Here is a 17,716-nt window from a genome sequence, read left to right as displayed (position 1 = left end):
ATATGAGCATTTGCAAAAGCCAAGCGAGCTTTTGTGTACCTTATCTGGAGAAGTGGCGTCCTCCTTGGTCTGCATGCGTGGAACGCAGCAGTGTGCAGTGTCTGTTGCATTGTCTGCCTTGAGACATTGCCACCAACAGAGCCCAGATTCACCAGGATGGCCTTGGTGGTGATCCTTGGATTCTTTTTCACCTCTCTCACTATCATCCTGGCCAGCACAGGTGTCACTTTTGGCTTCCGACCTCATCCTCAGATTTTCAATAATACTTTACACTGTAGCCACTGGAACTTAAAAACATTTAGAAATTACCTTGTAGCCCTTTCCTGACTTGTGAGCAGACACAATATGCAGCCACAGGTCCTCACTGAGCTCCTTTGTCTTAGCCATGACTGTCCACAAACCAACTGCAGAGAGCTGCAGTTTTTCACCTGATTAGTTGATTAAAATAGCGGTTTCCAATTAATCAGGGTAATTAGGATACTATGGCCTCTTTTCCACAGACTGTTAAGCTCTGTGCTCAGCAAGCTGTTGCCAGGCAGCAGTGAGCAGATGCAAGAGTTTGAGAGGCATTTCACTGCCTATAAACAGTTGGTGGAAAAGAGGCCTTACTCTGAACAGCTTGAACTATTTGGAATGGTATAGAACTTTGGATTTTCCCACAGACTGACAGTTTGTGAAGGGTATGTATAATTTTGGACTGGAATTTTTTGCTCAAATGTAAATAAAAGCTGAGATATGTATTTTTCCACAATAATGCCTCTTGTACAACATGTTATCTTTTTGGTGACTCCTATGTGATTTCTCTAAAAAATTACTTGCTGGTTGAATAAAGGTAAGAGAGAGAGAGAGAGAGAGAGAGAGAGAGAGAGAGAGAGAGAGAGAGAGAGAGAGAGAGAGAGAGAGAGAGAGAGAGAGAGAGAGAGAGAGAGAGAGAGAGAGAGAGAGAGATACACACACACACACGCACGTGCACTAGAACCTTGGTTTGCAAGCAAAATTTTTTTCCAAAGCACTCTTACTGTATATCAAAGCAAATTTCCCCATAAGAATTAATTGAAGCTCAAATGATTTGTTTCAAAATCCAAAAACATTTATAGAAAAATATTTAATACAAATTACTGTTCAAAGTAAAAATGTAAAAAACAAGACTTTCACTATAACAGAATCATCTCTAAGTTTTCTCACCACAACCTTTTTTCTGTGGCTTTTAAGGGACTCTGCGATCTGCTGTTTAGTGAGCCCCGGTAAGCGGCTCAGTGATGTAAGCGGCTCAGTGACGTCAGCGGCGAACCTTCTGCTGACATCACTCAGACTGAGTACGACTGAGCCTCGTACTGGGAGTTGACGGCGGCTGAACGGGAGATCGCAGGAGGATGGTGAGGGACACAGCCATGCTTATGGGGCTGGAGGAAGCCCCGGGTAAGTGAAAAAAAAAAAGGCAAGAAGACTCATCTCTGAGTCTCTTTAAAGCAAAACTGAAGCGATCATAAACCTATGAGATAATGGGCTATATGAAATTCAATATTTCTCCTAAGTTTTCTCCTAGGTCAATATTTTCACACCTGATCAATAAAATCCCTTTTAAGCCACCAGCAAGCAAGAAAATACTAATCTTTTTGACAGTACTTTTTACCTACTTTTTAGTACTGTTTCAAATTTCAGAGTGCTAAAAAGTTAATTTAACCATAAGATGAAAAACTCTAGGAGAAAGCTTGGGAGAAAAAGTGCATTGAATAAGGGCCAATGAATTGCATGTGTAGTATAGATAATAAATAGAACATTAGTGGCAAAGAAATAGTCTCATATTTTGATTTTAATCTCCTCAGCAGTATGATCATTTCCACATTTTAGGTTCTGAAAGCCGCACAATTTTTTCACCATACAAATGACACCGCTTGATAGATCTGCAGCAGTCCTGCATATTACACACCTCACATGGATCCAGCTCGGGGTTACCGCTCTGAGCTGCAGATTTCTGTCCCGAATCTGACTCAGGATTTTGTGGGAAATAGCTTTATTTATAACATTGCATCAGACTGTCACAGTTGCAGTTTAGAATCCACACTCTGTATTTTAAAGCTGTAAAACAAGCAGAAATAAACGTTGAACTTTCCTATAGTAAAACCTTATCTCAAGCTGTATCTCACTGTTTCTTGGCTGTTTAAGCTCTTCAGGAGTTTTAGTTGATCCACTAGTTTAGAGAAGCTCTTTTACAAAGAAGCTTGTTTGCTCTGTTAAGTCTTCCTGTAGTGGAAAACGAGACTTTTCTTTGCTACTAATATTCTATTTATTATCCGTACTACACATACAATGAATTATCTATCAACATGTTGCAGATTTAAAATACCTATAGCTAAAGACTTTACATGTTGTGGAATTACAGAGGTTCAGCCAGCAGATGGCAGCAACATACAGTGCTGTTTTCAAATTTCCCATTGATATAAGGTGGTAATTAAAAAAATACCCAAATGAAACTGTCCCACTGGTAAACATATCTACAAAACACACACTGCTGAGTCTCCCATACTTATTATACAATGCTGACATTTTTGCTTTAAAGTATACTGAACAATTCATATTGCTCACTGTCCCCTTAGAGGGGTACACACTTAAAGGGAACCTAAACTAAGTAGGATATGGATTTTTACTTTTAAAGAGAGTCTGAAGCGAGAATAAATCTCGCTTCAGCTCATATATAGCAGGGGCATGTGTGCCCCTGCTAAAACGCCGCTATCCCGCGGCTAAACGAGGGTAACTTACCCCCCAAATCCCCTCGAGAAGTCCCGGGGATCTCTTCCTGATTGAGGCAGGGCTAATGGCCGCAGCCCTGCCCCACACACGTCTGTCAGCGCGTATCTCCACCTCTCCCCCACCCCTCTCAGTCTTCCTTCACTGAGAGGGGCGGGGGCGAGGCGGCGATGCGCCGCTGATAGACGCGCTGTGAGGCAGGGCTGCAGCCGTTAGCCCTGCCTCCAGCAGCAGCAAAATGGTTGGTCGTAGATTTTGCAGGGGTGGGTTTGGGGGTGAAGGGACCCCCGTTTAGCCGCGGGATAGGGGCGGTTTAGCAGGGGCACACATGCCCCTGCTATATATAAGCTCTGAAGCGAGATTTATTCTCGCTTCAGAGTCTCTTTAAAATAATACCAGTTGCCTGACTCTTCTGCTGATCCTCTGTCTCTAATTCTTTTAGCCACAGCCCCTCAACAAGCATGCAGATCAGGTGCTCTGAATGAAGTGAGACTGGATTAGCTGCATGCTTGTTTCAGGTGTGCGATTCAGCCACTACTGCAGCCAAAGAGATCAGCAGGACTGCCACGCAACTGGTATTGTTTAAAAGGAAACATCCATATCCCTTTCAGTTAAGGTTCCCTTTAAGCTTTGGTATAGCAATATGAGGTGCAGAGGCTGTAACCACACCAGAGCCCCCAGGTCCTGAGGGGCCCGCACAGGTTCCTCCTCCAGTTAGTGAATTAGCTCTCAATTGGTGCTTTAGTGATAATGATCACCTCGGTATGTGCTAGGAATAGTGGTTATAATTTAAAAAAAAAAACATTCCTTTCCTCTGCTTACGCCTCTCTCACAGCGTACCTCAGAAATCGCCGCCGATATACGGCTTATCCTGCTGCTGCACAAGTCCCGGTGGTGTTAATTACTATTCCCCCTCCAGGTTAACGTGGATGGTGGGAAATGATGTAATTCGGAGTCGCTCTCACACAGAGGCTTCTCCTTGGAAATACAGTTTTGTTGATCTATATTGTGTATTTCTTCCCACATCCCACTGTTTTGTGTCTGAGGGACACCTCTGAGGGACACTTAAAGAGAACCCGAGGTGGGGTTCTGACAATGCAATCCACGTACAGAGGCTGGGTCTGCCTATACTGCCCAGCCTCTTTTGATATTTAAATCCGCCTAAGTTCCCCCTGCGCTCTGCAATCCCCCATAAATCACAGCTGCGCTGTGCGGGCTGTGTTTACATCTGTACTGTCTACTCTGCATGCTCCCCCCGCCTCCTGCATAGCACCGGTCCCGCCCACGTCCCTTCCCTCCAATCAGCGGGGAGGGAAGGGACACGGGCGGGGACCGGAGGCGGGGGGAGCAGCAGGCTGACAGTACAGAGATAAACACAGCCCGCTGCGACACGCTGTGTGTCGACAGCGCGGCTGTGATTTATGGGGGATAGCAGAGTGCAGGGGGGGGGGGGGCAGTATAGGCAGCAACAGAGGCTGGGCAGTATAGGCAGACCCAGCCTCTGTATGTGGATTGCATTGCATTGTATTGTATTGCATTGTCAAAACCCCACCTCGGGTTCTCTTTAAGGTCGGAGACAGTGCAAGGAAATTTGGGCACACCACAGGCCGTAATGTCAATTACGGCTATAGCGGTGCTCAGATAGTAATTTCGGCGCTGTCAACAGACAGAGCCAAAATTACGTGTTACATGGGCTCAAAACTGCCACTTTAAACTGAGCGTTATTCAAAAGAGATACATAGCAGACATTTTATCATGTTTATGTGTAGCTGGTCGTGTCCTCCTGTGTGTCTGTTACAAGCTGGTTCACACAAGCAATGGCCAGTGACTGTCCTCATCTATTGCAGGGATCCATCGCATCCCGCATTGAGATGTGTTTACAGTCGACTGCGCACATGCCAAGGTATATGGCCTTTTCCTCAACGTTGTAAGTAGCTTGTAGTGCCGGCAGCATTTGCGGTTCTCTATCCCCCCGGGGATTCAAAACGGGACACGACGGATCGATGGAAAATTATACCAATCGCTTTTCTGCACAGCACTGTCGAAACGAACCGCCGGTAGTGGCCTGTCTGAACCGGCCCTTAAAGGAGTCATCAGGGGAAAAATTAATAAAATAAGTGCTACTTACCGGGGGCTTCCTCCAGCCCCAAGCTCCCAGCATGTCCCACGCCGCAGCTCTACCTGCTGCCGTTCGCCGCAGCTCCATCCTGGTCCCCGGCGATGACGTCAGGGCCACCTCCTGCCTGCGCGAGCAGCGCCGTCAATCACCACCACGTGGGCCGGAGCGGACTGCGCAGGCACAGTAGTTCTGAGCCTGCGCACTCCGCTCGGGCCCATGTGGCGGTGATTGACAGCGCCGCTTGCGCAGGCGCAGTACATGCCGACCTGAAGGTGGCCCCGACGTCATCGCCGGGGACCGTGACGGAGCTGCGGCGAACAGCTGACTGCAGAGCTGCGGCGAGAGACATGCTGGGAGCTTGGGGCTGAAGGAAGCCCCCGGTAAGTAGCACTTATTTTATTAATTTTCCCTGAAAACTCCTTTAAGGCTCATACCAATGCTCAACAAAAGTCTTTTAATTGCAGGATTATCAAACAACTTGAAGAAGTTGGACAGTTTTCGTCAAGTAAAAGACGTGCAAACATCAAGGCGTTACCACTGATATGAGGCATCCAACGACTGATAAGACGCAGCTCAAGTCAATCCAACTGTTGGATTGACTTGACGAACGACTGAGTGAAGTTGTCTCCAACATGGCATTGTGTACAGAAGTCTGCTACGACTTTTCAACGACTTCCATTAATAACTAGAACATATTAGTCGTTCACTAGTTGAGTAACGATATGTAAATTTGTATTCGTCCGTCAAGTCATTCTGTGTATATAATGGCTGTTTGCACGCCAAGAAACTTTCCATCTTTTATAATCATAGTCGTTTGTAAAGTTGGCTATAGTAAAAGACTGCTGTGGAGCATGTGTATGTGGCTTTATGGCAAACCTGTCAAACTCCGGCCCGCGGGCCAAATCTGGCCCTCAGAGCCATTCAATTTGGCCCCCAAGTGGTTTCCCCACTTTGCATTATGTATGGCCCACTCTAGACCACCAGGGAAGCTATATTGGAGGTGAAGCCCTAGATCACCAGGGAACGCCATATGGAGGAGGTAGGGGAAAGCACTAAGGAACTTTATAGGGGAGGGTGTGGACCACTAAACACCAGGGAACTGTATAGGGGAGGAGTGGGGATCACTAGACACCAGTTTACTGTTTAGGGGAGGGAGGTAGGACCACTTAACGCCGGGGAACTGTATAGGGGTTGGATGAGGAGCCATTCGGCGGGATGAAGGTGGCCAGTAGGTCCCAGTGTTCAGTTTTGGCCCACTTTGTATTGGAGTTTGACACCCCTGCTTTATGGTAATAATAATAATAAAAACAACGACAAAACACAAGAGATACAAAAAAAAGGAAAGTCATTTATTGCTTATTGGGTATTGCTTATGAATAAAGGCAATATGTCTATATAAACTGTACGTTTTGCTCTCAGTGCAACTAAAATTTCCAAGTGAACCTGTACAGGACAGAACTATGAGATGTGCCATAGCTGGCCTTTTTCTTAAAAGGCGACTCCTCAGCTGTCATCCTTAAAGTGAACCCAAGGTTAGAGTTACATGCAGGCTGCCATATTTATTTCCTTTTAAACAATACCAGTTGCCTGGCTATCCTGCTGATCCTCTACCTTACTAATACTTTTAGCCACAGACCCTGAACAAGCATGCAGCAGATCAGGCGTTTCTGACAATATTGTCAGATGCGACAAGATTAGCTGCATGCTTGTTTCTGGTGTTATTCAAACACTACTGCAGCCAAATAGATCAGCAAGTCTGCCAGGCAACTAGTAATGTTTAAAAGGAAACAAAATGGCAGCCTCTATATCACTCTCAATTCGGATTCACTTTAAAGGACCACTATCGTGAAAAAAGTAGGTGGTTAAAATCTGACAGAACTGACAGGTTTTGGGCCAGTCCATCTCCTCATGGGGGATTCTTAGGGTTTTCTTTGTTTTAACAGCATCTAACAGTCTAACTGACACAATAGCGCGCAAGTGAGTAGGGAGGCTGTCTGGTATCTTACTATTTTGGCAGTTAAACTGCTGTTCAGGAAATGCTGTTGAAAACAAAGAAAATCCATAACACATAACTAGGGATGGTCAGGGGGAAGCAATTCCGAATTATTCCGAGTTATTCCGTAATTATTTATGCAAATTGAAGAAAAACCCTTTGGTCCACGTTCAAGCTACAATCAAATCAGAATGAGTTTAGTGCAGCCTTTAAAGAGACACTGAAGCGGAAAAAAAATTATGATATTATGATTTGTATGTGTATTACAGCTAGGAAATAAAACATTAAGATCAGATACATCAGTCTAATTGTTTCCAGTACAGGAAGAGTTGAGAAACTCCAGTTGTTATCTCTATGCAAACAAGCCATTAAGCTCTCCGACTAAGTTAGTCGTGGAGAGGGCTGTTATCTGACTTTTATTATCTCAACTGTAAGTGAACGGTTTACTTTCTCTCTGCTAGAGGAGAGGTCATTACTTCCCAGACTCCTCTGAAAGACTCATTTTGAATGCTGAGTGTTGTGTAATCTGCACATATTATAGAATGATGCAATGTTAGAAAAAACACTATATACCTGAAAATAAAAGTATGAGAATATTTTCTTTGCTGCTAATCTTCTAGTAATTATTCATAGTACACAACCAATTCACTATATCATATTTTTTTTTTCGCTTCAGTGTCTCTTTAATGCAAGTAGTGGCACCTCTCATAGTTCTATTCCAATGAGTTCCCCTTAAAGGACAACTGAAGCGAAAGGTATTTGGAGACTGCCATATTTATCTCCTATTAAGCAATGCAGATTGCCTGGGTATCCCGCTCATCCTCTGCCTCTAATACTTTTAGCTACAGATCCTTAACAAGCATGCAGCAGATCAGGTGTTTCCGACATTATTGTCAGAGCTGGCAAGATTAGCTGCATGCTTGTTTCTAGTGTCATTCAGATATTACTGCAGCCAAATAAATCAGCAAGGCAGCCAGGCAACTGGTATTGTTTAAAAGGAAATAAATATGGCAGCCTCCATATTCTTCTCACTACAGTCTTTTAAAGCTTCAAATTAGCCAAGTAGCAAGTCAACAAACCGAGTAACGAAAACAGTGAATATTTACCAGTGTAAATGAGCACTCTTCACCAACATATCTTAATAATATAATATATATACTGTATAAAAAAAACTACAATACAAAAAGTAATTACCCCCCCCACTTTGCTAACCGAGAAATCCAGCTATAAATATGGTAAAACGGAAGGAAGGCTATTTCTTGTCTGTAACGGTTTCTTAGTGAGTTATACGGCAACTAAAAATGTCTACATCAAAGCCCACCCTAAGGAGAGGGGAGATTCATTCCTGGGACTCTTTTCCTGACAATCGGTACAGCTCTGTTGGTCCGTCGGAGTGGGTGATTGTTGTCGTTAGCTGCAGCTCCTCCCCGCTGCTCGTCCCGTCCCTGCCTGGAAGAAAAGAAGAACACCCATCATCATTGCAAAGTGTGGGGTGACGAGCTGCTTAAAGGGTGCTTGAAGTGACGAGATAAACCTGCATGTACAGAATCTTCTCAAAAAATTAGCATATTGTGATAAAGTTCATTATTTTTTGTAATGTACTGATAAACATTAGACTTTCATATATTTTAGATTCAAATACACACAATTGAAGTAGTTCAAGCCTTTTATTGTTTTAATATTGATGATTTTGGCATACAGCTCATGAAAACCCAAAATTCCTATCTCAAAAAATTAGCATATTTCATCCGACCAATAAAAGAAAAGTGTTTTTAAAACAAAAAAAGTCAACCTTCAATTAAATATGTTCAGTTATGCACTTAATACTTGGTCGGGAATCCTTTTGCAGAAATGACTGCTTCAATGCAGCGTGGCATGGAGGCAATCAGCCTGTGGCACTGATCAGGTGTTATGGAGGCCCAGGATGCTTCGATAGTGGCCTTAAGCTCATCCAGAGTGTTGGGTCTTGCGTCTCTCAACTTTCTCTTCACAATATCCCACAGATTCTCTATGGGGTTCAGGTCAGGAAAGTTGGCAGGCCAATTGAGCACAGTAATACCATGGTCAGTAAACCATTTACCAGTGGTTTTGGCACTGTGAGCAGGTGCCAGGTCATGCTGAAAAATGAAATCTTCATCTCCATAAAGCTTTTCAGCAGATGGAAGCATGAAGTGCTCCAAAATCTCCTGCTAGCTAGCTGCATTGACCCTGCCCTTGTTAAAACACAGTGGACCAACACCAGCAGCTGACATGGCACCCCAGACCATCACTGACTGTGGGTACTTGACACTGGATTGTGGCATTTCCCTCTCCCCAGTATTCCTCCAGACGCTGGCACCTTGATTTCCGAATGACATGTAAAAGTTGCTTTCATCCGAAAAAAGTACTTTGGACCACTGAGCAACAGTCCAGTGCTGCTTCTCTGTAGCCCAGGTCAGGCGCTTCTGCCGCTGTTTCTGGTTCAAAAGTGGGTTCATGCTTCCATCTGCTGAAAAGCTTTATGGAGATGAAGATTTCATTTTTCAGCACGACCTGGCACCTGCTCACAGTGCCAAAACCACTGGTAAATGGTTTACTGACCATGGTATTACTGTGCTCAAATGGCCTGCCAACTCTCCTGACCTGAACCCCATAGAGAATCTGTGGGATATTGTGAAGAGAAAGTTGAGAGACGCAAGACCCAACACTCTGGATGAGCTTAAGGCCACTATCGAAGCATCCTGGGCCTCCATAACACCTGAGCAGTGCCACAAGCTGATTGCCTCCATGCCACGCCGCATTGAAGCAGTCATTTCTGCAAAAGGATTCCCGACCAAGTATTGAGTGCATAACTGAACATAATTAATTGAAGGTTGACTTTTTTTGTTTTAAAAACACTTTTCTTTTATTGGTCGGATGAAATATGCTAATTTTTTGAGATAGGAATTTGGGGTTTTCATGAGCTGTATGCCCAAATCATCAATATTAAAACAATAAAAGGCTTGAACTACTTCAGTTGTGTGTATTTGAATCTAAAATATATGAAAGTCTAATGTTTATCAGTACATTACAGAAAATAATGAACTTTATCACAATATGCTAATTTTTTGAGAAGATCCTGTAGAGTCCCAATCCTACATAGAACTAGGCTGTTTCTTTTACCTCACTTAAAGAGACACTGAAGCGAAAAAAAAAAATATTATGATTTGTATGTGTAGTACAGCTAAGAAATAAAACATTAAGATCAGATACATCAGTCTAATTGTTTCCAGTACAGGAAGAGTTGAGAAACTCCAGTTGTTATCTCTATGCAAACAAGCCATTAAGCTCTCTGACTAAGTGAGTCGTGGAGAGGACTGTCTTCTGACTTTTATTATCTCAACTGTAAGTGAACTGTTTACTTTTCCCTGCCAGAGGAGAGGTCATTAGTTCACAGACTGCTCTGAAAGAATCATTTTGAATGCTGAGTGTTGTGTAATCTGCACATATTATAGAATGATGCAATGTTAGAAAAAACACTATTTACCTGAAAATAAAAGTATGAGAATATTTTCTTTGCTGCTAATCTTTTAGTAATTATTCATAGTACACAACCAATTCATTATATCATATATTTTTTTTCGCTTCAGTGTCTCTTTAAGAGAGATCCTGAGCAGGACCATTAAATGCCAAAATAAACTTACCTAGTGCTATCTCCAGCCCCTCATAGTCCATGAGGTCCCTCAATGTACTCTGCGCTCCCTCCGTTATTCTGCCTGCGTCTCAATTAGCTTGGCGACTTCTTAAATCGTACACAACTGCTCATCTCCATGAGCGCTCTGCGCACGCGCAGTTCATTCTTTCGAGAACCACGCATGTGCAGAATGCTTACGGCAACAGGTGCACAAGTGAGATGGGTGCGCAAATGAGGTGGGTGCGTGAAGAAGTTGTGCACGACTCCTTGCGAAATCGCCGGGCTTACGGAGTGTAAGAACGGAGGGGAAGCCAGAGGACGCTGTGGAACCTCAAGGACTATGAGGGGCTGGAGGAAGGCCCAGGCAAGTTCATTTTGGCATCTCAGGGTCCTGCTCAGGGACCTTTTTCAGGCAATACTGAAGCAAACTGCACAAAATGAGTTTGATACTTACCTACGAAGATGGAAAGCTCTGGATCCAATATAGCCTTCCCTGTTCTCTCTCCGCCCCTTGTTCCAACGCCTGGCCCTGGTGAAGTTCCTAGACAAGCATGGTGGAATACCTCTTCATCCCTCTTCGGGCAGCCTTCTGAAGGGTCCCCAAGTACTTCCAAAGACAAGCAGATCTGTATTGTACAGGAGTGAGCCTGGGCATGTGCATTGGAGATGCGCCCATCTTCAGAAGCCTTTCGGATACATGAGTGTTTCGGAAGCTTGCCTAGGAGTCCAGAAGGCATGGAAATTCAACGAGGAACGAGGGGACGAAGAGAAGACCGGAAAGGCTCTATGGAACCCAGAGACTTCTCTCTTCATAAGTGAGTAGCTATGAAGATGTGAAGGAGATCGCTTAGAATGGTTGTCGCATTTATGAGTACGGTGGTCACATGATCACCAGAGTTTTTATGTTTGGCTGGGCTGGCACTGGCAATAAAAATGTTCCATTTAATGCAGGGCTGTGGAGTCGGTCCAAAAATCCACCGACTCCGACTCCTCAGTTTAGGATTCCACCGACTCCGACTCCTCTAATTTGCATATTACAATTTTGTTGATTAAAAGTATGTAACATGAAATTCGTCTCTTAACTGCCAACGCTTAGGAATTTTACAAGACAACTGAAGTGAGGATATGTAGACTACTATATTTATTCCCCTTAGACTAAAACTAGTCCTTGGTAAGAGTACTTGTAAAAGGTACAAACCAGAACAAAGAACATCTATCAGGCCCTAGGCAATGTAAGTGTGGGTACATGTAAGAATGATGTGCAGGTACTCTGCAGGGGAATGAGGAGATTCTTCCTCTATTACACATTCTTCATGCACAATCTGAACAAGGTTTATGGGTGACAGACAACACCTCTGTGTTCAATGTGCACAGCATTCTCAGTGGATTCCCTGCAGCTCTTTGGGGAGTGCATATGTAGAGTTTAGTACTACTGTGTAACAAAGTAAACCTGAGACAGATGAACTTAAAGTTTTATACATACCTGGGGCTTCCTCCAGCCGCCTTCAGGATAATCAGTCCCTCGTTGTCCTCCTCCACCACCTGGATCTTCTGCTATGAGTCCAGGTAATTGAGCCAGTCGGGCGTAGTGCGCATGCACACACTCTGCCGCCAGGAGCATACTACACCTGTGCAGCACTATTGCGCAGGTGCAGAATGTTCCTGGCTGTGGGAGCGGCATTTGGCCGGACAGCGCTGACTGGCTGAATTACCAGGACTCATAGCAGAAGATCCGGGTGGTGGAGGACAGCGAGGGACTGATTAGCCTGAAGGGGGCTGGAGGAAGCCCCAGGTATGTATAAAACTTTACTTTTCATCCGTCTCCGGTACCCTTTAATTTGTAGTCACCAAACCAAATTTTAACAACATATCAAATTATTTGATTTCATGAGCAAAGAGAGTGCATACATTTGCATAAATCAGCATCAGTGCAGAATTATTTACATCTCATTGACCATCTCTATTAGTGACACAGCTACACATCAAGCTTTATTCTTACAGCATAGATGTTATTTAATATATATAAGAGATTCCTGTCTACACATCATATATACAGTCACAATCAGATATGTATATCTGACCTTAAAAATACGGGGACTGCTTTATTGAAGCAGCACAAGTAACTCATTTTGATTGGTTTATTTCATTTTTGTGGACTAAGCACAGCTATTACTGTATATATACTGTATATATACATTATTTTTAATGACTATTATCTGAGAAATAGAACATTTTATCATATTTTCTATTTTAATTACAGTTACAAATTCATTAGGAGTCGGTGCATTTTTTCCCGACTCCGACTCCAGGCACCCAAAATTGCCCGACTCCACGACTCCGACTCCACGACTCCGACTCCACAGCCCTGATTTAATGGAACAAAACTGAATGGATCCAAACTGATCCTATACTGAGCAATAGGATCTGTTCACATCCGTCCATTCAGAACGGATCTGTTTGGTCTGTTCCGGTGAGCGGAACACAATTTTGGCTCCCATATAACTTTTCCGGATTGGCCGGACAAAGCAGACGGCGATGGAGGGCCATTCTCACCAGGCTGCTCGTTGTGTACGTTTTCGCAAAATACTCCACCATAAGGGTCCCTGCACACTAGAAACAAGAGCATCTGATCCCTATCAGATTAAAATTGGTTTGCAATAGACCAATAAGAATTGTCCCTCCCCAGAGAGGATTCTCATTGGTACACAGAGTGGTGGACCAATGAAAATTCTCCCTGGTGCTCAGAGAGGATTCCCTGATGCCTCTGCTGGAGCCTGTGGATCGGTATGCCAGCGTTTCTAGTGTGCAGGGACCCGAATAGACAGCGGCAGTGGAGGATTGCTGGAATAGGTACCGAATGGGTGGCAATTGGAACGGAAAACCAGATGCCCAATGTAACAAACTGCGCAGTATAAACAGAAAATGGATCGGTTTTTACAGGATCAGTTTTTCATCCGGTACACGTTGAATCCAGTCCTACATCCATGATTTGCAGATCCAGATTATTATTCATAATTATTCGCATGAAGTTAGTTTATGAACATTGCAAAAAGACATCAGCTGTCATTACAGAAGGCAGCCACATCAGATTACTCTCTGCTGGTCATTCCGGGTCTCGTGCTTTTGTTACCACGGTGAAGCGTCCTTACCTGGTTTCTGGTCATCGCCGTAGTTCTTGTGTGATGGAGCATAGAGGAACATCAGAGCAAACACGTACAGGTTCCACATGCCGTAAACGCCAGTGAAGAAGGCGCTGCTCAGCTCAACAGAGTATTCTCCCCATTTCCAGTTACCTTCCGATACCTGCAGAAAACCAGAGGTGGCAGATATCAGCAGCGGCTATTACAATGAGCATGCATACCAGCAGGGCTGTGGAGTCAGTACAAAAATCTGACTCCAACTCCGACTCCTCAGTTTATGAAACCACCGACTCTGCCACCAACTCCGACAGCCCAAAATGGCTCCGACTCCTTAGTCTAATACTTACCAGGGCTGTGGATTTTGTACAAAATCATCTGACTCCGACTCCAGACTCTGACTCCTCAGTTTATGAAATCACTGACTCAGACTCCACAGCCCTGCATACCAGATAACCTGATTCAAGCAAGACTCCAAAAGCTGCAGGTTTGTTGCCGGTGTGACACTCGGACATGGATCCAACCAAAATATCAGCATGACAGCCCCAGGCAACTAGTCTTTTTTTCTTGAAAGGACGACTGAACCGAGACGAATATGGAGGCTGCCATATTTATTTCCCTTTAATCAATACCAGTTGCCTGGCTGCCCTGCTGGTCCTCTGCCTTACTAATACTTTCAGCCATAGACCCTGAACAAGCATGCAGCAGATCAGGTGTTTCTGAAATTGACAGATCTGACAAGATTAGCTGCATGCTTATTTGTGGTATGCTCCAGACACTACTGCAGGGCTGCCAGGCAACTGGTATTGTTTAATAAAAAAAGAAATAGGTCAGCCTCCATATTAGTCTTACTTTAGTTGTCCTTTAAAGGCATAAAGAGCAGACACCATATTCCTATTTCTATAGGTTTCCTTAAAGTGTATGAATAAAGAAACAAGGAGAGGACAAACCGGTATATGCTGTTAAAAAAAACTGCACAATTGTATTTGCATAATCGTATACCAACACCAACATTTTAAAAGTAAGTGTCAGTGGTAGACTGACACTGCATAATTAAAGAGGAACTCCAGCCTAAACAAACATACTGTCATTAAGTTACATTAGTTATGTTAATTCAAATAGATAGGTAATATAATCTCTTACCCACCCTGTTTTAAAAAAACAGGCAAATGTTTGATTTCATGAGGGCAGCCATCTTTTTGGTTGAAAGGAGGTGACAGGGAGCATGAGACACAGTTCCAACTGTCCTGTATGCTGATCACCCCTCCCAGTTGCTAGGCAACGTGAATAACATAGGAAATCCCATCATGCTTTGCACAGCATCAGGGGAAAAATGCCCGGGCAGTTTTCTCTGATGGGGCGGAGCTTAGCTTTTGTGCAGCTAAAAATAAGGCTTATGTAAGAAAAAAAACAGTTCTAATGCTGTGAAACTGTTAAACACCAAGCCTTTTCAGTGCTGCTGAGTAGATTTTTAGTCTGGAGGTTCACTTTAAAGCGGATCAGAGATGAAAAACTAACTATAACAAGTAACTTGTCTATATATCTTATCTAAAGTTTAGATAGTTTACACAGCAAATCTAGCTGCAAACAGCTTTAATAGAAAATGATTATTTCTTCCTGTGATACAATGACAGCAGCCATGTTTGTAAACATTACACAGAGGCAGGCTTATCTGTATCTTGAGCACTCAGCTTGTGAAAAAAACCTAATTCCCCCTCTTCCCTCCGCCTCTGAAATCAATGGCTTGTAACACCACCTCCTCCTCCTGCCCAGACTGAGCTCCCATGAGCCTTTGCTACTGCCAAGGCTCTCTGAAAACCTGTTGGCGTGGTTTATTTAGTTTATAGAGAATTAGAGTATTAAAACAAAAACAAAAAAGTATTTGGCTTGAGGAATGCCCTATAAACAATAGGAAAGGAACACAATTACGCAATGAGTAAAAGTTCACCTCGGATCCACTTTAAGTATAGAGTTGTCGACAGCTCAACACTTGAAGATTCAGAAAGGAGAGCACAGTGACCTAGTATACACACATATAATAACTCCCACAAAGGTAATCAGGTAGTGTATAAGGTTAAAGGTCATACCTGGAGCACCCAGCCATCACACAGGGAGGCAATCCAAATATTATCAATACATTTTAGGGATTATAACCACTCACAGAGGAGAACTGGGTACAACCAATATGATCAATAAGATAGTATTCATAGAATAAAAAGGAGATCCATGCATAGTATATGCCCAAATCAATAAGCACTTGAGATGCCAATTATAGACTGGTAATGGAGACTATTCAATATCACCAAAGTCCATCCATCCCATAATTGGAAGGTAAGTATTGCAAATCATAGGCCCAGTCTAAGTAACAAACAGTTCCTGGATGGCTATAGCCCAGAAAAAAGTGTTCAAAAATTATGCCAGCAGTGTTTTGCAGTTTCAGATGTAAGGTACAAGATATTAGCGAAGAAAGTTGCATAGAAGTTGTTGATACAGAACACATTCATAGATATCGATCGTCCTTACGGAACCAACAGCAAAACTTATTCAGCATGTGAACATAATTGGTAGTAGTTCCACTGATCAATGAAATCTGCAGCGCCAATCGCACGCTGGAGGCACACTTCGATAACTCAGTGATTAGTTGTCCACAGTCTTATGGAAAATATCACCATATCTATTAGCCTGATTCAGCAAATTGCAGTAAATAGCATAGGCTTTGTTGCATAATGTTCCACAGTTGCGCCAGAAACGCCAATCGCACGCATCTGGTGTGGCGCAGTATACAGGTGTGCAAGAGGTATTGCGAAAATTCAGCAGATATCTTTAGATAGCATAGGATTCGCTGCAAAATGTTCCGGAAATACGCCAGAAACGCCAAACATGCACTGTTGGTACGGCGCAATGCGTTAGTGTGCAAATAGCATCATGATGGAGTTGGTCACTTATGTTCGTGGTTAGCTGCAAACACTCCGGCAGGTAGTATATATGAACTGCTGTTTGTTTAAGCAGGCTGGGCCAGTAGCAGGAACAGGCAATGGTACTGCATCACAGGATGGTTGGGCAAGCCAGCATGGTATCTCCTGATGGTGAGAGTGTAGCGTGACGTCTACGAGTTTCGCCCCGCCCCCGGGACTTCTTCAGGACGTGCTACCTCACTACATATATTAATTGCTCCTTATATACTGGATAGGTTGGCAATTTGCCAAATTAGCACCATCTAGTGGCGGTTAAACAGTATAGGAAGAAAAGAATATCACTATGAAAACTAGAGACACCCAGTGGCAACATTGCTAAGTTCAGGCTGATCCAAATAACAATGGCACAATACTGTTGAGCAGAGGTACATCCATATGCTAATTGTTACAAAAGTACAAGAAAAATAATAAATATAATAAAAAGTAATAAAGATAAAGGGTTGGATATCTAGTCCAGAAAAATGTATTATAAGGAATTACTACCTGATTACTTTTGTGGGGGTTACTAGGTCACTGTGCTCTCCTTTCTGAATCTTCAAGTGTTGAGCTGTCGACAACTCTATACTTAATTATGCAGTGTCAGTCTACCACTGACACTTACTTCTAACATTTTGGTGTTGGTATACGATTATGCAAATAAAATTGTGCAGTTTTGTGAACAGCCTATACTGGTTTGTCCTCTCCTTGTTTCTTTATTCATGCTCTTTTACCAGTGCTGGACCTGCACTATCCCCACCTACTAAAATTATTGTTATACATATATTCTTTCATCTTCCTTAAAGTGTCCATGAGTCTGATGCAGGAGGGTAAAATAGGACACAGAGGCATGTTCCCTGGTCAATGGAATGTCTGTGTGTCCTCTTCGCGCCACTCTTTGCCCCCCCTCCCCCCTCATCGTCACCCCCCTTGCAGGGCCGGGCCGAGGCAGAGGCTGGAGAGGCTCCAGCCTCAGGGCGCAGTGTAGGAAGGGGTGCACAACTCACTCAGCTGTCATTCCCAGTTGGGTTTGAAGCAGAAAGAAATAAGAAAAGGGGATACATGACAGTGACTGCAAGCCAGATAACTAGAGATTAAGGTGTTGGGGAGGTTGGC

At 43.5% G+C, this 17,716-nt stretch overlaps 1 protein-coding gene across 2 annotated transcripts in view; it reads right to left on the bottom strand.

Moving 5' to 3' along the window:
* Positions 1-1,090: 1,090 nt before the first annotated feature.
* The window catches only part of WLS (Wnt ligand secretion mediator), an 89,217-nt gene continuing 72,591 nt past the window's right edge, over positions 1,091-17,716 (bottom strand). Inside the window, exons 11-13 of one of the 2 annotated variants that reach the window (XM_068239260.1) lie at positions 13,662-13,815; positions 8,182-8,309; positions 1,091-2,079 (exon numbers count right to left, since the gene is read on the bottom strand). In XM_068239260.1, the coding sequence (XP_068095361.1) occupies positions 8,200-8,309; positions 13,662-13,815 (264 nt within the window). In that variant the 3' untranslated portion in view covers positions 1,091-2,079; positions 8,182-8,199. Of the gene's footprint in view, positions 2,080-6,195; positions 8,310-13,661; positions 13,816-17,716 lie in introns of those variants that run through there. The other variant, XM_068239259.1, reaches the window with a different exon arrangement.

Source organism: Hyperolius riggenbachi, chromosome 6 (assembly GCF_040937935.1).
Source record: "Hyperolius riggenbachi isolate aHypRig1 chromosome 6, aHypRig1.pri, whole genome shotgun sequence".
NCBI classification, from domain to species: domain Eukaryota; kingdom Metazoa; phylum Chordata; class Amphibia; order Anura; family Hyperoliidae; genus Hyperolius; species Hyperolius riggenbachi.
Note: the sequence above shows the minus strand (reverse complement) of the source record. Positions and strands in the feature narration are given on the sequence as shown.